Raw genomic sequence first — 25,091 nt, 5'->3', positions numbered from 1 at the left:
CATCCCCCCCCAGCTTCCCCCAACCTCCCTAAGTGCCAAGTTTGATAAAGCAGTTGACTAATTAGCAAATCGCCCATTGTTGCACAAAGCACTTGCTCTGCAAAATGTAAATGGGAAAAAAGAAGTTTTTTTCGGTGTGTCAGTATGAAAAATGACAAGAGCTAAAATACCGCGGAGGACATCTGCTGCTAGGCTAGGACGCCGAGCCCTGTGGAAGGCAGATGTTGAGACACTTTCCAGAAGCTCCCAGTTTACCTTTTTGAGGTCCCACTAAATAGACAGAGCCCATAACCAACTGGGAATCAGGAGACCCAGGGCCCTGCCCCGCCATTAACTTGATGTGTGTGACCTCAAAGCCAAGATCCTATTGCTTTTCTGAGCATCTATTTCCTTGTCTGAAAAATGGGGATAACCCTTGCCCTGCCAATCTCCCCCAGCTGTTTCGAAGTTCACATGAGATAATGAATGAAAGCTTTGTTACCCATAAGGCTCCAGATAGCGACAGCAATTGTTGTTTCATGCATGGGATTTAAAGAACGTACATTCTACTGGGGATGCAACCTGTGTGCAGATAAGCAAGTAAATCCAAGGTGATTTGAAGAGAGAAGACTCAGAATTAGGGGATTGGAAAAAAAAGACCTTTTGGAGGTATTAGTGGCACCGTGCTGAGCCTTGAACTTGAAGGAAACCAGGCATTCCGGAAATCAGACGTGAGGAAAGAGTTCATTCTAAACACAAGAGACAGGAAGGGGATGCCAAGCTCTGGGGATAGCAAGGAGTCTGGTTTGGGTGGTGGTCTTCTTCTAGCCACATTTCTTAGCTCTTTTTCCTTAATTCCCCTTGCCCTTGCCTCTAAAAGAACAAAGAATCCTCATCCTGAAGGAACTTGCATTCCATTGAGAGGGAAAAGAATGTGTACAGCCATAATGTATAAGGGAGGTGCTGGAGGAATATTTTAGGCTGCTTGATGGTGCAGTCAGGAAGATTCCTCCACCTGATTTCAAATCTGGCCTCAGAGACTAGCTGTGTGACCCTGGGCAAGTCGTTTAACCTTGTTTGCCTCAGTTTCCTTATCTGTCAAGTGAGCTGGAAAAGGAAATGGCAAACTACTCATCTCCCTGCCAAGAAAACCTCAAATGGGGTCATGAAGAGTCAGACAGGACTGTAAAACTACAGAACAAGGAATATTTGAGAAGAGAGAAGCCAGATCCCTGAGGGACTCTAAGGCTTTGGGGACAGGCTATAGGTGATAATCTTAAGGAGACCAGTGGAGAACATAGTCAAGGGAAGCGAGAGAAGAGCATGTATCCTGGAGAAGGATGATCAGCAGTGTTGAAAGCTGCAGAGAGGTCTGGGAGGAGACTGACTAGCGAAAAGGCAATTGCATTTAGCCTTGAAACCACTGGTCAGCATTGAGACAGGGTGATGGGGTTGGAAGTCAAATTGTGATGGGGTTAAAGAGTGAGTGGGTGGTGAGTAAGTAGAGGAAAATTATTTTGGCTACTATATAGAGAATGGATTATAGAGTGCAGACGTGGGGTGACCAATTAGGGAGCTAAGTGAAGAGATTTAGAGGCAGGAAGAAACTTAGAGGTCTTCCTCTCTCTCATCAGCCCTTTCATTTTATAGACAAAGGCAGTGCAGTCCAGTCCAGCAAAGGCCTTGCTCAAAGTTATCCAGGTAGTTTGGGCAGGGCAGAGATTTTTTTTTTTTAAACCCATATCTTCTGAATTAGTATCAATACTGACTATCAATTCCAAGGCAGAAGAGTGGTAAGGGCTAGGCAATGGGGGTTAAGTGTTTTGCCCAGTCACATAGCTAGGAAGTGTCTGAGATCAAATTTGAACCCAGGCCCTTCTATCTCCAGGTCTAACATTCTACCCATTGAGCCACCTAGCTGCCCTTAGGGTAAGGATTTTTTTTTAACCCATACCACCTTCCATCATAGAGTCCATACTGTGTATTGGTTCCAAGGCAGAAGAGTGGTATGGGCTAGGCAATACGGATTAAGTGGCTTGCCCAGGGTCACACAGTTAGGAAGCATCAGAGACAGGGCCTCCCATCACTGAGCCACCTAGCTGCCTTGCTATATCCATTCTTAGCTAATCTCATCTTATTCATAACAAGAGCCAGTTGCTCTTCCCAGTAATGCCAGGCAGCTTTTGTCTTATAGCACAATAGCATTTCATTATATTCATATGCTGCTGTTGGTTTAGCCATTGCCCAAGAAGGAACTTGTTTTTCCTAATAATTCCTTATTATTACAGAAATTGCTACTATATGTATGTTTATACACATTGGAGTTTTTCATCTCTTTGACCACTTTTTGAGTTTATCGCTAATAATGTTATCACTGGGTCAAAGACTTTTCTAGTATAATTTCACATTGTTTTGTGCCTATAATTCCTACAAACACTGACTATTTGGGTTTTCTTCATTTCATCAATTTGATAGGCATGAGATGAAACTCTTGAGAGCCTTTCTCAGATGCTTTGCTCAATTTAAGTAGACTGTCTGTAGGGTTCCCCTGGTCTTTTGGTCAAGTAATGCCAGAAAAGGAAATGAGGTTAGCCTGGAATGACCCATTCTTAATGAAGTCATTCTGGCTTTCAGTGATCACCACTTCCTTTTCTAAATGCTCACAAACTATCTCTTTTAATAATATGTTCTGGAATTTTGAGAGTAGCTGAAGTCAAACTTGTTGTTTTAACACTGGAATAGTCTGTTCTCTATTTTAAAAGAAAAGTTGTACTCTTTTTTTTTTTTTTTTTTTTTGGTAAACCTTTACCTTCTATCTTAAATTTGATATAAGAATAATTAACAAGGCAGAAGAGCAGTAAGGGCTAGGCAATTCCCCAGGGCAAAGTAACTCACACAGCTAGAACATGTTTGAGTTCAGATTTGAACCCAAGTCCTCCAGACTCCAGTCCTTGAGCTGCTTCATTTTATAAATTTTTGTTGAATTGAATGCATCATGAGTTTTTTGGAAAGAGAAAAGGATTTGGAGGCAGACACTTGAGTTTGATTCCCTACCGTATTACTAACCAACTGTGGCCGAGCAGCAGTTTTGGACCAACTGGCTTACTGCAAAGTGGGTAGGAAGGGCCCTGAGACCTTCTCAGCAACTCTCTCCCAATCCCTTGGGTTATCTTTGACTTGTTTGTCCTTCCATTCACCCCCTACACCCACCCAAGCTCTATATGGCAAAGTGTGGTGTGGTAGAAAGAAAATTATTCCCCAATTGATAAATGGTCAAAGGATATGAACAGGCACTTTTTGTATGAAGAAATTAAAGCCATATATGAGCATGTAAAAATGCTGAGAATTTTTTTTTAAACCCTTACCTTCCATCTTGGAGTCAATACTGTGTATTGGCTCCAAGGCAGAAGAGTGGTAAGGGTAGGCAATAGGGGTCAAGTGACTTGCCCAGGGTCACACAGCTAGGAAGTGTCTGAGGCCAGATTTGAACCTAGGACCTCCCAACTCTAGGCCTGGCTCTCAATCCGCTGAGCTATCCAGCTGCCTCCTAAGAATTTTTATTGGTTAGAAAAACATAAATTAAAACAGTTTTGAGATACCATTTTAAACTTGTCAGATTGGCTAACATGATAAAGGGGCAAAATGACAAATGTTGGAGAGTATGTGGAAAAATGGGGACACTGTTGGTGGAACTGTGAACTGATTCAACCATTTTGGAGAGCAATCAGGAATTGTGCCCAAAGAGTCATACAACTGTGTGCCTCTGACCTGGCAGCATCTGTTTCCCAAGGTGCTCAGGGAAAAAAGGAAAAGAATCTATACATTCTAAACTATTTTAGCAGCTCTCTTTGTGGTGGTAACAAACTAGAAATTGAGGGATGCCCATTGATTGGGGAATGGCTAAATAAATTATGGTATATGATTGTGATGGAATAGGATTGGGCTGTGGGGAATGATTGATTTGAGAAAAACACGGAAAATCTTGCATGAAATAATGAAGAGTGAAATGAGCAGAATCAAGAAAACATTTTATACAGCAACAGCCACTTTGTTGGAAGTGTACATGTAAATGACTAAGCTATTCTGAGTTATAGAAGTATAAGCTATTCTGAGTTATAGAAGTATTCAAACCAACTACAAAGTACCTATGGAGGAAGATGCTATCTACCTTCAAAGAAAGAACTGAGATTATCTATCTATCTGTCTGTTTATCTATCTATCTATCTATCTATCTATCTATCTATCTATCTATCTAATCTATCTATCCACCAATCTATGCATCCATCTCTCTCTATTTTTCTTCTCCCCTCTCCCCCCAGGATTTTTTTTAAACCCTGGCTTCTGAATTAGTATCAGTACTGTGTATTGGTTGGCAGAGGTATGGATTAGGCAATTGGGTTAAGTGACTTGCCCTGGGTCACACAGAGAGGTCAAATTTTAAGCCCAAGAACCTCCCATCTTCAAACCTGCCTCTCTATTCACTGAGCCACTTAAACTACCCCAGGAATTATATATTGTTTAGTTTCATATATATATTTGTGTCAAATTTTTACCTTCTTTAATTCAGGATTGGAAAGAAGGGAAATAGCGTGGAACTCAAATGTAACCTCCCCAACCTAAAATTAATATTTAAAAAAGAAAGAAGGAAAGAGCGTTAGACTGGGAGTCAGGAGAGCTGCTAACTAGCCCAAAACCTGCCATTATGACCTTTCTTTGTCATCTTGAATAAACCCCTTCCTTCCCCTCTCTTGAGTCGGCTTCCCTGTCTTCCAAATAAGGACTAGGAGATCTCTAAGCCTATGAGTCTACTGATGGTTTCCTTGCTTCCTTTAGCAATCCACAGTCATTTATTGAGAGATTACTTTGTGCTGAGCACTATATTAGACTTTAGGGTAGGTACCAGAGAAAATGAAAATATTCCTTGACCTCAAGGAATTCTAATTCTACATTCTAATAGGGGAGAAAACATCATCGTCATCGTCGTCATCACTGGCATTTATAAAGAATATTGTCTCATTTGATTCTCATAACAACTTTATTGGTAGATGCTGCTGTGATCCCTATTTCACAGATGAGGAAACTAAGTCAGACAGGTTACTTGACTTGCCCGGGGTCACACAGCTAGGATGCATTTGAGATAGGATTTGAACCCAGGTCTTCCCATCTCCAAGGACTGCGGCTCTAAACCCTCTACTACATAAATAGTCCAGCTGTCCCTCCTTTTCCATGGTTTTACTTCATGGGGTTTCTGTGGCCTGGGGTCCGGGTGGGCTGAATGGGGCAAAAGTCTCCTCTGTGGAGGTCCATCCCAGGTAGCAATCTGCTGTCTATTTATCTGTCAGTTCTTCTGCTTTCACTTGGAGGGTTTTTTCTTCTTTTTGGTGGGAGGAGGAGGTGGGAGACCACAGAGTCTTGTACCTGGTGGGGCAGGAGCAGGGAGAGAGCACAGAATTTACAGGGGAAAGCTGACATAGGTGTTACAAGTTAAAGCGAAAATTGAGATTTCAAGCATCCACCAGAGGTCTTGGAACAGATTCCCCAAGAATAAGGGGGGGACCAGCTGTATAGTACTGTGTAATAATTTTCAGTGGTCTTCATTATTAATTTAATTTATTATTATGTTATAATTTATCATTAAATTAATTTAATGTCTATGTGTTTAATTTATCAATTAAACTTTATTATACTTATGTATCTACAAGAAACTTATGTTCCAAATGGGGTCAGCAGACCTTTGTTTGTAACTGTGATTTCTGTCATCCACAGTGGGTCCTGGACAGTATCCCCTGAGGACACAGGGGCCCTACTGTATACACAAGAAACATATGAAGGGAACTATAAGGAAGGTAACTGTAGAGGCGAAGCTGGGAGAATAGGTCTTCTACCGAAAGTGGCATTGAAGCTCAGTATGAAAGGAAGACAAAATTTCCAGGGAGAAGCTTCTAGGTGACACAAAGGCACAGGGGATAAGAGAAAGGACATTGTGTATGAGAAAGAATAAATTGGCCAGCATGATGGGCTCATACAGTTATGGAAGGGAGTAATGTGCAAAAAGACTGAAATGGTAAAAAGAAGACAGGGCAGCTAGGTGGTGGATAGAGTGCTGGGTCTGGGGGGTCAGGAAGCTTTGTGTTTAAATCCAGTCTCATACATCCTAGCTGTATGACCCTGGGTAAATCATTTAACCCTGTTTGTCTCTATTTCCTCATCTGTCAAATGAGCTGGAGAAGGAATGTCAGACCACTTTGGCATCTTTGCCAAGACAATTCCAAAAGAAAGGAGTCACGATGAAGGGTTGGACACTTCTGGGACAGTCAGTCAAAAGGAAGAAGACAGATTATAAAGAGCTTTAGATGGCAAATAAGAAAGTTTCTGTTTGACCCTAGAGATAATAGAGTATCTACTGTGGCTATATACATTTCCTAAAGGATGGACCTTTACAACAACCATAACGAACAAGAAGCTAAATAAACAAGGACAAACGACTCTCTGCTACAAGAGTACTTGCTTTATATATTCTGTGTTAATCTCATTTTTGTTAACTGAATCCTGATTCCCATCAACTTTCATTGTCTTATTGGAAATGGGTTGTCTTTTTCAGTAAGTGTTAGAGAAGTTGTGTCAGTTTTAAGCTTTTTTACATGCTTCTTCTCTAATCATATTGGGGTAGTTGCTCATACTTAACAAAACAAACACTGAAATGTACCAAGTGAACCCTGTTGGGATTGAGTAAAATGAAGAAAACTTCTAGAAAGAGAGCTGACCTATGAAAAAATGTTCCAGATGACTAATAATAAGAGAAATGTAAACCAGAACAGCCCTTGAGGCTTTGCCTCACAGCCAAGAAGAGCAAAGACTGGAATCATCAATGTTTGAAAAATGGAAAAATCATGCATTGTTGGTAGAGCTGTGAATTACTACAATCATTAAAAACTAGTAAACTGTTACCGTTTGTCTTAAAACTGATACTAAGTATAGGTTCCAAGGAGAGCAGAACGATAAATGGGGTTTAAGTAAATTGTTGAGGGTCACACAGCTAAGGGCGGATTTGAATCCAGAACTGAGCCATCTAGCCTACCCCTGTTACAAAATACAAAGCAGTTTGGAAAGATGCAGATAAAGACTTACTTTAAAGCTTATACTCTGACTTAGAGATTCCACTCAGTGAGGTCTTTGACAAAAAGAAATAATCTAAAATGTTTATAGCAACATTTTTTGGGTGGTAGGTTGTTTGTGTTTAGTCATTTTTCAGTTGAGTCTGACTCTTAGTAACCCCATTTGGAGTTTTCTTGGCAAAGATCCTAGATTGGTTTGCCATCTCCTTCACCAGCTCATTTTACAGATGAGGAAACTGAGGCAAACAAGGTTAAATGACTTGCCTGGAGTCACATAGCTAGTAAGTCTATTTTGAGGCAATAAACACCTGGAAACAGAATAGATGCCCATCAGTTGGAGAATGACTCAATCAATCATAGTACATGCATGTAATAGAATATTACTATAGTGTAAGAAATGACAAAAGGAATGGAGAGACATGTGCACTGATTCAAAACAAAGTAAGTAGAACCAGGAAAGCAGTGTACATAATGGTTACAATAACATGAATGGAGAGAACCATTCAGACCCATCAGTCAGGAAGCATTATGTGCCTACATTATGCTAGATGTCCTGCTGTCTAATGGGACACAAAGAAAAGGCAAAAAAACTACAGCCCTTGCTCTCCAGGAGCTTGTATTGTAGTCCAATTATCAAAAGTGAATGTTATGAAATTATTAAGAACAAGTTTGGTTTCAGAAAAGGAATATGAGAAGATGCATCCCCTCTGCATCTTTGCAGAGGTTGGGGTCCACAGGTGTGGAACATTGCACAATCTAGTTATTCTATGTGTTTATTGGTTTTGCTGAATTTTTTCCTCTTATTTTAAGATTTTTTTCTGTAGCTTTTAAGGGATGACTCTTGGAGGGGCAGCAAGGGAAATATAGATGATGTAAAGATAGATTATATTGAGAAATATAATTTTTTAAAAAGAAAGAATGGACGGTCCTGAAGCATGTCTTTTCATTGTGATATAATGGAAAGAACAATCTATTTGCAATTGGAAGAGCTGAGTGTGAATCCCCTGGAGTGAGTCCTTTTTGCCCTCTGGGCCTCAGCTTACCCAGCTTTAAAATAAGACAATTAGTGAACTAGATGGCTTCTAAGATCCCCCGCTGAATCCTAACATCCCAGTTTTAAATCTATTGGACTAGGATGTGCCTGTACTGTCACTGAAGAACCCTGGAGGTCATTAGCCCCACCATGGGGCTAGTTGGTCTGAGGCAGTCATCAAATGTTGGGTTCTTAAGAAGCCACATACAAGCTGATTCCAGACGGAAGTACAGAACCTGAGGACATTGAACCAGCGAGGCACAGGATAAAAACAAAACAAAAATCCTTTTGCTGGTTTACAGGCACACACTTAGCCAGGATACACATTGGCAGGAACAGTTTTCCAGGTTCCCACCCAGAGGGACTCATCCTGTCACAATCACCTAATTTGAAATCCAGTCAGTCAGCTCAAGAGCCACACTCTCTTCTTAGTACTAGATTATATAAGATAAACTATAAAGCTGACCATAGTATGTTAAGCCTATTCCCATTCTGGGTCTTTGTGACTAAGTGCTATCCATTAGTACTTTAAACTACTGAAAGAATGCAATTTATTTAGCTCCTCAGAGTTCAAGATTGAGCAGAAAACAAAACACTTAAGACAACAGGTCTTAACAACCTCCTCCCTCTGTCTTTGCTTTTAGGAGAATACATCAAAACATGGCGGCCACGCTACTTCTTGCTAAAGAGTGATGGGACCTTCATTGGCTACAAGGAACGGCCACAGGATGTGGACCAGCGGGAGTCACCCCTCAACAACTTCTCAGTTGCACGTAAGTAGTTCTCTTGATTCTGATAAACTGACCCTTGTACACTCACTATTTCTTTTGAAGGCATTTTCTACAGTTGGGCATGCCTGATCTGCATGATCTTGGGTATATCATTTAATCCCTTTGTCTCTTTGAGCCTCTGCAGAATGAGGGAGTTGGAGTAAATGACCTCTAAGATTCCTTCCCTTTCTGGGGCAGCTAGGTGGCTCACTAAATTGAGAGCCAGGCCTAGAGACAGGAGGTCTTGGATTCAAGTCTAGATTGAGATACTTTTTAAAGATATAACTTTGGGCAGGTCACTTAGCCTCAATTGCCTAGTTTTTACTGTTCTTCTACCTTGGAACCAATACTTAGTATCAATTCCAAGATAAGAAAAGGGTTTAAAAAAAATTCCTTCCCAATTTGGAATTATGCCCAAAGGGCGATAAAAGACTGCCTGCCCTTTGATCCAGCCATACCACTGCTGGGTTTGTATCCCAAAGAGATAATAAGGAAAAAGACTTGTACAAAAATATTTATAGCCATGCTCTTTGTGGTAGCAAAAAATTGGAAAATGAGGGGATGCTCTTCGATTGGGGAATGGCCGAACAAATTGTGGTACCTTTAATTATTGTGTTGAAAGAAATAATGAACTGGAGGAATTCCATGTGAACTGGAAAGACCTCCAGGAATTGATGCAGAGCAAAAGGAGAACCAAGAGAACATTGTACACAGAGACTGACACATTGTGGCACAATCAAACGTAATGGACTTCCCTACTAGCAGCAATGCAATGATCCATGACAATTCTGAGGAACTTATGAGAAAGAACGCTATCCACATCCAGAGAAAGAACTGTGGGAGTAGAAATATAGAAGAAAAACAACTGTTTGATCACATGGTTTGATGGGGATATGACTGGGGAAGTAGACTCTCAGCAATCACTCTATTACAAACATTAATATTATGGAAATAGATCTTGATTGATGATACACCTAAAACCCAGTTGAATTGCTCATTGACTATGGGAGGGGAGGGAAAGAACATGAATCATGTAACCAAGGGAAAATATTCTAAATTAAATGAATAAATAAATAAAAATTCCTTCCATTTCTAAGTTATGGATACTATGAATAGATGAACTCTTCATTTCTAAATTTATGACTTTTGAACTCAATGTAGCCTACATCCCTCTACCATGTAGGACTAGGTCTTAAGTGAAACAAATGGCAGTCTTTAGGGACAGAGTACACAGGGAACATAACTTAGGAGCACCCTGGTCCCCCTGGGTACCCTTGAGTGCTCTAGAAGATGTCTAATCATCTAAAAGATGACCAATGTTGTCCCAGAGTGACCTTTCGAGGGCCCATTTCTTTGTTCTTCCCATGGCAGACTTGATTACTTTTCCTGGAAGCATGTCTTAATACTGGATGGCCACTCTTTTTTTTTTATGCTTTTATATATTTTTATTTAATTTAGTTTCCCTCCCAATTATATGTAAAAAGTTTCCAATATTTTCTCTTTTTAAATTTTATTTAATTAATTTGTTTAAAGTATTTTCCCATGGTTACAGGATTCATATTCTTTCCCTCCCCTCCTCTTTGCCCCCTCCCATAGTCAACGAGCAATTCAGCTGGGTTTTAGGTGTATCATTGATCAAGACCTATTTCCATATTATTAATATTTGCATTAGAGTGATCATTTAGAGTCTACATCCTCAATCATATCCCCACCGAACCATGTGATCAAGCAAATGTTTTTCTTCTGTGTTTCTACTTCCACAGTTCTTTCTCTGGATGTGAATAGCGTTCTTTCTCATGAGTTCCTCAGAATTGTCATAGGTCATTACACTGCTACTAGTAGGGAAGTCCATTACGTTTGTGCCACAATGTGTCAGTCTCTGTGTACAACATCCTCCTTTCACTCTGCATCAATTCCTGGAGGTCTTTCCAGTTCACATGGAATTCCTCCAGTTCATTATTCCTTTCAGCACAACAGTATTCCATCACCAACAGGTACCACAATTTGTTCAGTCATTCCCCAATTGAAGGGCATCCCCTCATTTTCCAAAATTTTGCCACCACAAAGAGCATGGCTATAAATATTTTTGTATAAGTCTTTTTCCTTATTATCTCTTTGGGGTACAAGCCCAGCAATAGATAGCCACTCTTTTAACTAAATTAAAATTTATTTTCCCCACTTGTTTTTGGAGGTCATCTCTGTCTCTACCACTGTGATATATTTGGAGATGTTACCAGCAAGCCGGGTTAGTGGGCAGGTACCTGAGGGGTTCTGAATTTAAAATCTCATGGAAACAATTTTTGGATAATCTGAGGTTGGAGTATGTGAAGATTTTTTAAAAATTGCCTATGTATTTTTTGTCTCACCCCTTTTTTTCTTCTGCTAATCATGATTCGTCACAGTAAGTGGCTCGTAGAGTCCTTGGGGAAGTTTGGGTGCCCATCAGAGAAAAGTACGTGTTCATGTGTATGGAGGTTGTGGGCCTTCAGGAAGGTGGAGGATCAATCTGTTCCTGCCACAGGTTTCTGTTGGCAGCCTAGGTTTTCCAGCTGAATTTGGCAGGGTTTTAGAACCTGGTTTTTCAGGCTTCCCTCTGCTCCCCCCCAGGGTTGTGCTAAGAGAAGAAATAGGAAGACTCAGAGTGCCCTCCTTGGTGTGTTCTGTGGTTTGGCAGATCCTTCAGCTCCAGCGCCCCCAGCACTGGCCCTGGCAACCCTGGCTAGAAGTGTCTGTGCGGTGAAGGAGAGAGCAGAATTGGAAAGAGGCCCTGGCAGCAGCCTCTGCTGAGCTGGCTCAGGGCAGGAAGGGGAGAAAGGACCCACAGTCACTTCTCCACATACCTTGTCACTTGGCTGGGTTGGGTACCCCACTGTCTTTTCCAGACTCTTGTTCTTGGCCATATACAAATGTTTGGTAGTATAGTAGGAAGAGTCCCCAACTTTAAGTCAGGAGAACTGGGCAAATCCATTCCCCTCTCTGGGCCTCACTTTCCCCACCTATAAAAAAGAGAATTTGAAGTGAGCACATAATATGAGTGGAAACACTGGAGAAATAGCTCTGGGCACTGCTTTCAGGGAACTCTCAGTCTAGGGGAGAATGGAGAGAGTAGCCTTGGATCTTGCCTATAGGAAGCTTCTATTCTGGGCAGATGAGGCTCACTTAGGATGGCAGCAAATAATAGGAAATATATACATACATATATATATATATATATATATATATAAACCCTTTCCTTTCATCTTGGAATCAGTACTAAATATTAGTTCCAAGACAGAGAGTGGGAAGGGCTAGGCAATTGGGATTAAGTGATCTGCTTAACCCACTGAACCACCCAGCTACCCCTTAGAAAATAGTTTTTTAAGGAAGCTTTGAGTATTATGGATCAGTCTTTTTTTTAAGGTTTTAAAAATCTGTTTATTAATGTAAGATAACAGCAAAGGATAATAAAATGTACTTTTACTCATTTATTACAAAGTAATAAAATAGAGCGGCTAGGTGGCAATGTGTAGGGTTTGAAGTAAAGAAGACCTCTGTTCAAATCCTATCTTAGACACTAGTTGTGTGACTCTGGACAAGCCACATAGCCTTGCTTCCCTTAGTTTTCTCAGCTGGAAAATGAACTGAAGGGGTCAGCTAGTTGGGTCAATGGATTGAGAGCCAGGCCTAGAGATGGGAGGTTCTAGGTTCAAATATGGCCTCAGACACTTCCTAGCTGTGTGACCCTGGGCAAGTCACTTAATCCCCCTTGCTTAGTTCTTACAGCTCTTGTGCCTTGTAACAAATACTTATTATCAATTCTAAGACAGAAAATAAAAGCCTTAATTTAAAAAAAGAGAAAGAATAAAATGCTACTACCTTTTTGTCCAAGTTACAGTTTCTAAATCAAGAGAATAATCTGTTTGTCCAGTGAGGAAATTGAGGTGGAGGGTAACCTTTAAGTTTTTGGTGAATGACAGAAACTTGACTCTTCACCCAAGTGGGAGAGAACTGTCTTCCAGTTCAACAAGCCTTTGTTGAGTGATTATTATGTACAAGACAGCATGCTTTGGGAAGAGGAGGAAAAAATGAGCCAAATCAGGGATTTTAACATGTGCCTAAGTAAATATGGTGAGAAGTGAATGTGATAGGGTCAGAAATCCAGGCCCAAAGCTGTGGGTGAGGAATTGGAGGAGGAAGAGTGCTCTCTTGGGAGTTGGAGTTCAGCGAAGACTTCCTGGAGGAGATGACACCTAAACTGAGCCTAAAAAGGAAGGGAGAAATTCCAACAGAGAAGAAACAGGAAGTGGGAGGTGGCAGGAGAAAAATCTAATCTAAGCATTAGTACAGACACAGAAAAGAGTAGCCAGGTGGTGCATAGTGGATAGAGTGTTGGACCTGTAGTTGGAAAGAGTCATCTTCCTGAGTTCAAATATGGCCTCAGAGGGGGCAGCTGGGTAGCTCAGTGGATTGAGAGCCAGGCCTAGAGACGGGAGGTCCTAGGTTCAAATCTGGCCTCAGACACTTCCCAGCTGTGTGACCCTGGGCAAGTCACTTGACCCCCATTGCCTACCCTTACCACTCTTCCACCAAGGAACTAATACACAGAAGTTAAGGATTTAAAAATATATTTAAAAAAAAGCAAAAAAAAAAAATATGGCCTCAGATATTTATTAGCTGTGATACTTACTAAGCTGTATTTGAACTCAGATTTTCCTGACTAGTTGGCTTCACTCAGGATATAAAGAAGGACAAAACCAGTTCCTCCCCTCAAGGAATTTTACATTCTAATGGACAAGCCACTTCACTCTCTTTGCCTCAGTTTCCTCTTCTGAAAAATGAACTTGAGAAGGAAATGGCAAACCATTCCAGTATCTTTGCCAAAAAAAACCCCAAATAGAGCCACGAAGAGTTGGACATGAATGAACAACAGCAATAGACAAAGGAAGGAGCAAGAGGAGAGTGGGAGGGAGGGAGAGGCAAAACTCAGGGTCATAAGCCTTCAGCCTGTGAATGAGGAAGAGAGAGAAGGAGAAGGAGGAGGCATTTAGGAACTGGAGGGACCATTTGCGAGATGTCATTACATCTGTCTGCCTGTCTTTGTTTCTGATATCCCCCGTGAGATACTTAGAAAGGTTTGGAGAAGGAAGAAAAGACTCTATGGTCTCATTTGTGAATAATAAACTCTAGGAGTCTAGTTGTCAACAAGGCTAGTCCTTGTTCCCTCATGCTGCAGTCTTAGCCTAATCCCTATTTTCCTTAGAAGTTGGGTGCACAGTACAGCACTCCTAATATAAATTAGGTGTCTGCTGCCCCTAGTCTGTTAGTCAGTCAACAAGCATTTATTATTAAACAATTTATTAGTTGGCAGACACTATGTTCAGCATCTGGGATATTTGTTATTGTTCAGTCAAATATCAGTCATGTCCCACTCTTTGTAATCCCATTTGGGGTTTTCTCAGCAAAGAAACTGGAGTGGTTTGCCATTTGCTTTTCATTTTTTCAGATGAAGAAATGGAGACAAACAGAGTTAAGTTACTTGCCCAGGATTACACAGCTGCTAGTAAGTGTCTGAGGCTGGATTTGAACTCAGGTTTTCCTGACTCCAGGCCCAGTGCTCTATCCTATAAATATGAAAAATAATAAAGGCTGGTATAAATATAAATATTAGTAATTTAATTAAAGCCTTGTTTATAGATAAAGTTATCAGACCACGTGCTTGTAAGCATTCAAAACTGCCGCCTCCATTACTGTCTCCTGTCTGCTGGCCAAGAGCCTACTGGCAAAGAGCCCACTCCCTCCTAACCCAGGAGATTTAAGCTCTTCCCTGCGTCAAGACGTAGGCCTCCCCAAGCCCAAAGACCCGGAAACGGAAACCAGTTGGACCATGTTGGATCACGGGAAATGTAGTTTTGATACATTTCCCTTGTCCATAGAAATATATACACTTTTTAGATGGCATTTTCCCAAATTTCACTTTTACAATTCCCCGTGAGGTCCGGCAAAAAAAAAGGTTAGTCCTTTTTTCTTTGCTGGACCTGTAAAAATAACAACTTCTAAATTTTTCAGGAATTTGGGGATAAAAGAAATAGATGAACAAATGGTTAAAATTAGCCGCATTGACAAAAACCAATTTGGGGCTGTCCCTCACTGGCATAACAGTGTACAATTAAAACAATACATACAACTCAATTTCAACTCCCCATAGTTCAATCAACTGCACCCCAAAGTTCAAAGTTTGGTCTTCATGGTACAGTGAAGGCTTTTCAGACATCTTCATGTGTCCTCACCAAACAAGTTCGTCGTCTGGATTTTGGGGAGATGGCAAGATCCTTATCCTGAAATTATTCTCAAAAGAATTTAAACTTTACATTATAGATTACAAAACTTACATTTTCTTCTAAGATTTATACAATTTCACTTTTACAATCCTCTTCTTTACATAGTTGACCTCACCCAGGATATAAAGAAGGACAAAAATAGTCCCTGCACTCAAGGAATTCACATTCTAATGGGTGAGAGAGACAAGAAGTAAGTAGGGCATCTTTGGAGTAAACATTCTTTCCAGAAACAGATTTTAAAGATCTCCCTTATTTTGAGTGATTGTGTGTATGTGTGTGTGTGTGTGTGTTTTATTTACTCATTTATTTATATTTATTTATATATATATTGATATGATATGATATGATATGATATGATATATTATTTAACCCAGTGAAACTGCTTGTCAACTTCAAAGGGGGAGGGAAGAGGGGAGGGAGACAAAAAGAATCATGTAACCTTGGAAAAAATGTTAAAACTCTATTTAAAATTAAAAAAATATATAAAGATATTCTTTATATCTGTGGGAAATTTTTTCCAGAATAATAATAATCTTCCCTAAAAAAACCTTTTACCTTCTATCTTAGAATTAATCCTAAGTAGCAATTCCAAGGCAGAAGAGAGTGGTAAGGGTAGGCAATCTAGGTTAAGTGACTTGCCCAGCATTACACTGTTAATCAGATTTGAACCAGGTCCTTCTGACTCCAGATCTGGCTCTTTATACACTGTGTTATCTAGCTGCCCTTAATAATGATCATTTTGACAGTTGATATTTATTTGGGGCTTTAAAGTTTAGAACATGATTTGTATTATCTTATCATTTGATTCTGACGGAAAATACTTATAAGGTAGTTATTTATTATCATTTCCATTCTATGAATGTGAACACAGAGGTTGAATGACTTGTCCCAAGATCACGAAGCTTATTAGTAAGTAGAAGAGCCATGTCTTCTATGTCTTTGAATGAAATTGTCTGTACACCACTGTCACCTCTGTCTCAAGAAGGTAGAATCCATATATTATCCCTTTTTGAGGTTGGGGGTGGGGGCTTAATTTTTCTCCTCTGTGAAATAAGGGGATTGGTCTAGAAAGTTCCTAAGGTTCCTTCCAGATGTGACATTCTGTTAGTGTGTTGTTGCTGTCTCCATTTTATAAATGGAGCTGAGGCTCCCAAAGGATAAGGGATGTGTCCTGAGTCACCTAAGGGAAATTTTGTGGCCAAACCAAGATAGGAACCAGGTTTTCTGGCTTCTAGCTGGGGCGGTGTGTGTGTGTGTGGGGTGTCCTATCTGCCCTGCTCTCCCACCCCATGTGCCCAGAGAGGCTCATTTGTACTTCCCAGATTGGAACTTGTTCTAAAACAGAGAGAAGGCACTGCTTTTGGATGTCTTGTTGGTTAATTACTGAGCTGAGCAATTAGGGGGCATATTGTTCACCAAACAGAAACCTTCCCCCTGACATGGTTGAATGATAGTGGTTATTAAATGACAAATCTCTATTATTCATTTTGCTGTGTATGGACAGACCATTGAGTTAGCAGTTGGAGAGGTATCCGTGCAAATAACTAAGGAAGAGAATTATTAGATTCTTCTATCCCCCCTCCTCCATCTCCCTCTCTCTCTGTTTCTGTCTCTTTCTTCCTCCTTCCCTCCCTCCCTCTCTCTCTCTCTTCCTCCTACTGTCTCTCTCTCCCTCCCCCCTCATCTCTCTCCCTCTCTGTCTCTGTCGGTCTCTTTCCTCCCCTTCTTTCTTCTCCTCTCTTCCCACCTCCCTCTCTTCCTTCCCCTCTTTCTCTCTCTCCTCTCCTCTCCTTTCTCCTTCTGCTTCTGATCTCCTCCCCTGTCCCCCCAGACTTGATGGATGCAAGAGAATTAATTGGTGTGATATTATAGTGGAAAGAGAGCCAGGTGCTGCTAGCCCTGCTACTAATTAGCTGTGTGACCTTGACCAATCGGTCCACCTTCCTGAGCCTCCTCTTTCTTTCGTGTGAAATGGGGATAAAATCATACTTAGATTCCCTGCTTCACTGAAATATTGTAAGGATCCAGGGGACATGGGCCAAGTACTTTTTATAGAGATAGCCAGGACACAGAAGATGGGGAGCATTGGCCTGAGGCAAGAGCCCTAAGTGTGAGCCCCAACTCCTAAAGGATCACCTGTGTGCAGCTGTTGGGGGGGCATCCTGTACAGTAAACTACAAGCAAGTCAGTTAGGCAGAGATAGGAAACGTGTATGTGGGACTAATGGTAAATAAGACTGAAAAGATGGATAGGAGTTATATGATGGAGGGCTTTTTTAGTATCAGTCGAAGATGTGTTGAAGCTAGGAGACAATAGGAAGATGTATGATATGTTTGAGAGTGACGTGGCTGGTCTGAGTGTCAGGTTCCCGGAGGATAGCTAGGAGAAGGGTTTGGGGAAAGGCTTGAGGCAGAGAGATAAGTTTGAAGACTTTTGAGACAGGAGAGTTAGACTCAATGACTTTTTTTTTTTTTTTAAGTTTGGAGGGAGAGGGAGAGAGAGAGAGAGAGAGAGAGAGAGAGAGAGAGAGAGAGAGAGATTGATTGAGATTGAAAGTACATCAGTTAATAAGAATTTTTTTAAAAACCACCTTTTGTCTTCGAATCTATATTAAGTATCAGTTCCAAGGCAGAAGAGGGGTAAGGGATAAGTGGTTGGGATTAGTTTATTTGCCCAGGGTCACACAGCTAGGAAGTGTCTGAAGCCTGATTTGAACCCAGGACCTCTGAGGTCTAGCTCTCCATCCTCTAAGCTACTTAGCTACCTCCATAATTTTTTTACACTTGATTTTTAAGGTCCCTTCCACCCCTGAATGCTGTTTTTTCAATCCTGCCATTGGTCTGCCCAGAAATTTTTAACTGACAGAAGAACCCATTTCATTTGTCTCTGGGCTCCAGAGCTAAGAACTTTCTCCTTTAGTCTCTGTCTGTGTGACCTGGACACTCTTGGCACTGCGGTTAGGCTCACTCCACTCCCATTCTGAGTACAGGGGAAGATGAGCTTGCAAACACTCAGGAACAACTTGGGGGATCTTCCTCTTAGTCTCAATCTCCCCCTTCTTCTAAGGCTCTGTTTCAATCCTGCCTCCTCTTCCAGCCCTTCCCAGACTCAGGTGGTGCACAGGGTCCTCTTCTTCCTGAGAGCTCCCATGCCTCTCATCTTGATCCTTATGCCTTGAGCTCCTACCTATCGTAGACTGTTGTTCCATGGTGTTATCTTTTGTTTTTCTCTCAGACACACTTCCCCAACCAACTTGTGAGCTTGTGGGGGCTGACTTAGCTAGGTTCCGTGTTTTGTCTCAGCTGCTGAAAGGCCAAGCCTGTAGCAGGCACACAGTAAATGTTGGATAAGGCACGTCTTCTCCATGCCCAGTGCTGACGGCAGGGAGGGAATATAGAAAATGAGTTCTACTAAGCTAAAAGGTTTGAAGATTTCGTGGAACAACAGGGTTCTTAGGAAATGGAAGCAGGGTGTTTGCTATAGTGGTTAAAAGTGGTGTCTTGGAGGAGGGGGCCACCAGAAGGTAGCTTGAACTGATGGGTAGGATTTGATTGCTAGAAGGATAGTCTCTTGGGTTTGGGATGGGTGGCCATAATGGCCATAACCATGCACAGTTTTGATGAGTGTGCTTGGTAACTGCAGAAATTGAGTCAGTCCTTGTGATATCCTCCCTCCTCTCTTCCTTGCTTCTGGGGGGCCAGGGTGGGCATTAGAGTGAGCTTGTGAATCTTGTCTGCAGCCCAGGTTGGTTCTACTATGGCCAGGGAGTTCTCAGTTCATCTGTGAGTCAATTTACTGGTTTTTCTATGAGCTCTAAGACAGCTGCTTGGACTGGGGAGCCAGACAAGCTCTGAAGGGCAACCAAGGAGCTGAGGTTTCACTACGGGGATTGTTCAGTATCTAATGTGTGCCCCTGACCCTCGAGGGCCCCTCTGGAAGGTCAGTTCCCATGCCCTGAAAAGCCTCTAACCTGCCTGGTTGCTAGTGCTTCAGATGGAATTCCAGACATTCTCTGCAGACAGCCTGGATTCCCCAGGCAGGGCCCCCGTCCTGAGTCCTCAAGAGTTTCCCTCCTGATCCTGTGAAGGGAGTGTATGTTAAAAAAGTCTTGGCATTTCACATTTTTTTCCAGAAACTCCCCCCCCCCTTCTTTCTTGGACATCATGTAATAGGTAAGTCTTTATAGAAGTTGGAGCAGGTGGGGAACACCTTGGTTCTCAGATTCCTTCTAGGTTCTTTTGTATGTGGTTATTAGAGACACCCTCCACCCCCAATCCCTGTGACCTCTGCCCCTTCCAGTGCGTAGAGGGCCAAGATGTCCCAGAGTAGCCACCACTGCCCATATTTCTGGAGTCTTTTAGAATTTATCAGGCCCACTATGTGGCATCTAGTAGGGGATTACAAATGTTAAGGGTTTGGATTGAATTGAAGTGAAAGCAGACCTGGCCTTTCAGGTAAGTATGGATGCTCTAAGTCCCTGTTGGATTCAGTTCAACAGATATGTTATGGATTCTTGTTCAGTTACAGGCAGGCTGGACTAGATTGTTTCTAACTTGAAGCTTCTATTATCCATCAGATTCCTGGGGTGGGAGCTAAGGGAAATGCAAATTTTCAGTGGGACATGGGCCTTGCCCTTATGGAACTGATGATTTAATAGAATTACATGTATGGTATAGAGATATAGGCCAAGTGCTGTGTGAGAGTGTGGGAAGAGGAAGATTGCTGATGATTTGAGGACTGGACAAAGGTTTCTTGGAGAAGACACGTAGGAATTTAGTAGCTGAAGAAGAGAATTTCAGGCATAGAGAATAGCAAAGGTGAGGGAGAACTGACTTGACTATAATCACGCAAACAATAATGGGCAGAGCCAAAATTCAAATCTGAAATTTTTGATTCTAAACCCAGTACCCACCGTTCCTCCTTCCATACTTTCCCTTCCTTCCTTCCTTCCTTCCTTCCTTCCTTCCTTCCTTCCTTCCTTCCTTCCTTCCTTCCTTCCTTCCTTCCTTCCTTCCTCCCTTCCTTCCTCCCTTCCTCCCTTCCTCCCTTCCTCCCTTCCTCCCTTCCTCCCTTCCTCCCTTCTTCCCTTCCTCTCTTCCTCCCTTCCTCCCTCCCTCCCTCTCCTGTCCTACTAACAGAAAGCAGAAAAGCAAGGACCAGGCAAACAGGTTTAAGTGACTTGCCCAGGATCACATAACTAGGAAGAGTTTGAGGCCAGATTTGATCTCCCCTACTCTAGGCTTGGTTCTCTTTCCAGTGTCACCTAGCTCCCCAAAATCCAAAATTCTTTCCACTGACATTTCCTTCCTGCTGCCTCTCATCTATTCTGTTTGTTCCAAGCTATACATATGTATAAATACATATTCAGGGTTCCTATGTATGCCAACAAATTCACACATGTATGTAGTTATTAGAAGGGTTGGGGACATGCAGAAATGGGGTAGAATCCAGGTCTTCATACCTAGAAGGACCAGTGTTTCAATTCGTATATAAACTGACCTCATGGCAACTGGGAGTATACACATTGACAGAAGAGGAAACTGAGGTTCATGTAGGTTAAGTGACTTACTCAGGGTCACAAGACGGTGAGGATCAGTTCAGGGTCTCTTGATTCCAAATCCCAGTGTTTTCCCTATTCTGCCTTGCCAGCAGGTGCATCTGTCTTTGGTTTTCCAATGTTCTTTTGGGGTAAAATCTCCAAAATGACTATAAATGTCCCTCACCATAGGTAGAGATGATTTCTGACTGAGAGCAGGTGTAACTGTCAGGATTCAGTGTGAGTCTTAGGTCTCATTAGAGGATTTAGTGCTAAAAGGACATCATCCTTCTTTTTGATCCTCTAATCAACTAGGTCTCAGAGAAGGGAAGGATTTGCTCAAGATCACCAGATAGTTAGGGACCAAGTTAAAAAATACCATCTTTTAATTAAAAAAAAAAAAGCTTACCTTTGGGGGGGGGAGAAACCACCCTATCTTTTGTCTTAGAATTGGTACTAAGTATTAATTCCAAGGCAGAAGAACAGTAAGATCTAGGGAATGAAGGTTAAGTGACTTGTTTAAGATCACACAGCTAGGAGGTATCTTAGATCTGATTTGAACCCAGGACTTCCCATCCCCAGGTCTGACTCTTTCCATTATGCCATCTAGTTGCCGCCTGCCCCTCCTCACCAAAATTAAAACTAAGGCCCAACAAGATATTCAGTGCTTTTCCTCCTGCTTGACCTGCTTGGGTCCCTTTCTTTGCTGCTATGTAACTTGAGTAGCCTACTCCCCTGACCCCCGATTGCTTCGAGCCACCCAGGGGACCAAAGTCCCAGAATGTTTGCTCGCCCATGTCCCCTGGTTTCTAAGCCCCCCCCCCCAAGCTGCATGCAGACAGTTTCTGTGCCTCCCTGAGGAGTATACAAGGAACATTCCCTGGCTGATGAATCGAAGCCACTCGAGGGATTGGAATAAAGACAAATGATTATTTAAACCTGCTTACGTACCGTGACTTCTTTTCCTTGACTATGGTAGAATGCCAGCTGATGAAGACAGAGCGACCCAAACCCAATACATTCATCATCCGCTGCCTGCAGTGGACCACGGTAATTGAGAGAACGTTTCACGTGGAGACCCCCGAGGAGCGGTATGTTTCATTCATATTTAATAGAGAAACCCCTCCCAGAGACAGATGGAAGGGGGAAGAGGGGAAAGAAAGCAGGGAGGTATATTCCAAACAATTCCAGATTGGGAGTCAAGAGTGCTTGGGTTCTAATACCAGCTTGATTCTTTACTCCCTGGATAACTCTGAGCAAGTCATGGCCTTTTCCTGGACCTCAGTTTTCTCTCCTTTAAAATGGCATTGGCCTCAATTCTAAGAGCCTTCCCGATTCTGATTCTAATTTGGTCCTCTTATTTTACAGAAACACATTCCTCATTAGGTAGATAGTCTTTAGAACTGGTATGTCTTGGCAAGTTTATCAGTATAATTCTTATTTCCCTTTCCACCAAAAAGCCCCCAAAGAGCTGCCCCTTTGATGATGAGGAAATTGAGTCCAAGAGGAAAGAAGGGACTAAGCTGAAGTTATACAGCAAAGAAGTAGTTGAATTGAGACTACAGTCCAGACAACCTGATTCTCAGTATAGGCTCTTTACTACCTAGTGACATGATCAGAAAGAAATCCCCTCTGCACTATTCCTGACTGTCCAGTTCAAACAAACACCTCTGATTCAAACATGCTACCACTTCCCTTCCTCTTCCATTGACCCTAACTAGAAGAGAGAGCAAAGCTGACGACTTTGCACATCACTTAAATTCACATCAGTACATCACTCTTGGACAAACAACAGCAGCAACAAGCTCCGAACCCCTATGTTCCAGCATCCAAATAGAACAAATCCATCTTGTGGAAAATTTGAGACCCTACCAGAGAACTCTATTACTTAACAATGCTCTGATTTATCTTCAGTTTCATCTGTATATATGCCCTTTCTTCCGCTGATAAACTCAGCCTTTCACAAGCAAGGACTCTATTATTTCCTCAGGTAAATAGAAATAAAAGAGTTTTTGGTATTTAGAACTGTCTAAAAGTGCAGTGAGCTATCTTAGGGTAGTGAGTTTCCTACTGCAGGAAGTCATTAACCTATTTGCTAGAGGTGTTCTATAGGAGATTTTGGCTTAGGTAGGTGTAGATGGGCCTGGATGACCTTTGAGATCTAATCTAATTCTGAGATTCTACCATCGTTGTGGGATTGTGGCCCCTTTTGTCAGTAGCTCCCACAAGTAGCCTTGCACTCAGCAAGCACTAGGTAATTATTCACTGTGAAGATCAAATGTAATCATCTATCTATCTATCTATCTATCTATCTATCTATCTATCTATCTATCTATCTATCTGTGTGTGTATATATATATGTGTATGTATATATATATATATATAAAGTGTTTTGAGGACTTTAAAGTACTACATAAATGTTAGCTATGATTTGTTATTGATGAATGAATATTGCTGAAGTCAAGGGTTCAAGTAGAGACAATACATGATTAGCTGCATCCTCTCTCTCTCCCTCTGTCTATCTCTCTCTGTCTCTCTCTCTGTCTCTGCCTGTCTGTCTCTCTTTTTCCCTCCCTTCCTCTCTCCCTTTATTCCTCTCTCTTTCCCTACCTCCTTCCTTCCTTCTTTCCCTCCATCCATCCATCTGTCCATCTATCCCTCCCTTCTCTCTTAAAATCAGTACTGTGTACTGGTGCTAAGGCAGAAGAGTGGTAAGGGCTAGCCATTGGAGGTTAAGTGACTTACCCAGGGTCAGGCAGCTAAGAAGCTTCTGAGGCCAGATTTGAACCTAGGATCTCTCGTCTCCAGGTCTGGCTCTCAATCCACTGAGCCACCTAGAAGTTATCCTTTCTTACCTGGGCAGTAACTGGGACTGGGAGAGCTGTTGCCCTCTGGGAGCATTGGGTGAGGAAAGCCTTGCTTGATCCCATCCTCCATGACCTTTTACAGGGAAGAATGGACCAAAGCCATACAGACAGTGGCTGACAGCCTGAAAAAGCAAGAGGAAGAACTGATGGATATCCAATCAGGCTCTCCCAGTGACAATTCTGGGGCTGAGGAGATGGAGGTATCAACGACCAAGCCCAAGCACAAAGTGGTGAGAGGATGGGCCCTCGGGGTGAGGGAGCTCCTGTATCTGCCCAAGCCTTGCCCTATCTGCTGCTCTGATCCTATAGTTAGGGGACTGTTGCCTCTGAGGGGCTTGAGGCAGGGATGACTTTGAAAAGTCAACAGTGGTGGCAGACTTGAGCACCATGGCTTTGTTGAAGATTGTCTTTATCCATCCCCTCTCTTGTTTTTTTCCTTCTCCAACCTCATTTAAAAAAAAAAAAGCGTTTTTACCTTCTCTCTTAAAATCAATATTATATATTGGTTCCAAGGCAGAAGAATATAAATAAGGGCTAGGCAATGACTTGCCCAGAGTCACATGGATAGGAAGTGTCTGAGGCCAGATTTGACCCCAGGACCTCCCATCTCCAGTCATTTTAAAATTGAATATGTTAATTATTTATTTGTTTAATATTTGGCTAAACCATGTTGAAGAAAGCTCTCTATCCCTCCTTGCTCCTGGACTCCTGTAGAAGAGTTTCCAGGCTACCAGAATAGCCTGGTTCCTGGAGAAAGGTCTGCCTGGGGCTGCGAAGGATGTATCAAGGACAGCAGGGGCCCTCATTTTGTCCTTGATGTGCCACGAGTGGTTTCCAAGGGAGGAACGGTGGCTTTGCCACCTGGCTGTCTCTCTAGAAATATATTTTTAGTTGTGGGGCGAAACTCGGTTACATCTTAAAACAGAAGCCCCCTGAGTGTGTGCCTTCCTGCTTAGCCAAGTGCTGACTCCAGGTCCATCTGAAATACCTTTCCAGACAATGAACGAGTTTGAATACCTGAAGCTGCTGGGCAAAGGCACATTCGGGAAGGTGATCCTGGTGAAGGAGAAGGCCACCGGGCGATACTATGCCATGAAGATCCTCAAGAAGGAAGTGATTGTAGCCAAGGTGAGCCCAAACTGGGCTTGGAAGTGGCCAGTCCTAGGGAAGTGGCCTCTGTTGCTTGGTCCTGGGGTTGCAGGGTGGGGAGAGGAGGGGATGGGGTTCCCATGGGAAATTTGGAGTCACAAGGTGGAAGAATGATACCCATGTTATTTGATCTTATCTTGTAGGATGAAGTGGCACATACTCTTACAGAGAACCGAGTCTTGCAGAACTCAAGGCACCCCTTCCTGACAGTAAGTGTTGGATTTCTTGTCATGAGTTAGGGAATCACAAAGCCATCTTACAAGTTGCCCCTCCTCACCCCTCTTGTACCCCCCATTTAGAGCCTGTGATGGACCACACCATTTCT

At 42.2% G+C, this 25,091-nt stretch overlaps 1 protein-coding gene across 1 annotated transcript in view; it reads left to right on the top strand.

The window, feature by feature from the left end:
- Positions 1-25,091, top strand: part of AKT1 (AKT serine/threonine kinase 1) — a 129,891-nt gene that overhangs the window by 51,156 nt on the left and 53,644 nt on the right. The window contains exons 2-6 of the mRNA XM_044664650.1: positions 8,772-8,900; positions 21,730-21,841; positions 23,700-23,847; positions 24,614-24,745; positions 24,910-24,975. Coding sequence (XP_044520585.1) covers positions 8,772-8,900; positions 21,730-21,841; positions 23,700-23,847; positions 24,614-24,745; positions 24,910-24,975 — 587 coding nt within the window. The remainder of the gene's footprint in view (positions 1-8,771; positions 8,901-21,729; positions 21,842-23,699; positions 23,848-24,613; positions 24,746-24,909; positions 24,976-25,091) is intronic.

The sequence above is a fragment of the Gracilinanus agilis genome, chromosome 2, assembly GCF_016433145.1.
Source record: "Gracilinanus agilis isolate LMUSP501 chromosome 2, AgileGrace, whole genome shotgun sequence".
In the NCBI taxonomy this organism is placed as follows: domain Eukaryota; kingdom Metazoa; phylum Chordata; class Mammalia; order Didelphimorphia; family Didelphidae; genus Gracilinanus; species Gracilinanus agilis.
The sequence above is the reverse complement of the archived record's forward strand: the minus strand, read 5'-3'. Positions and strand labels throughout refer to the sequence as shown.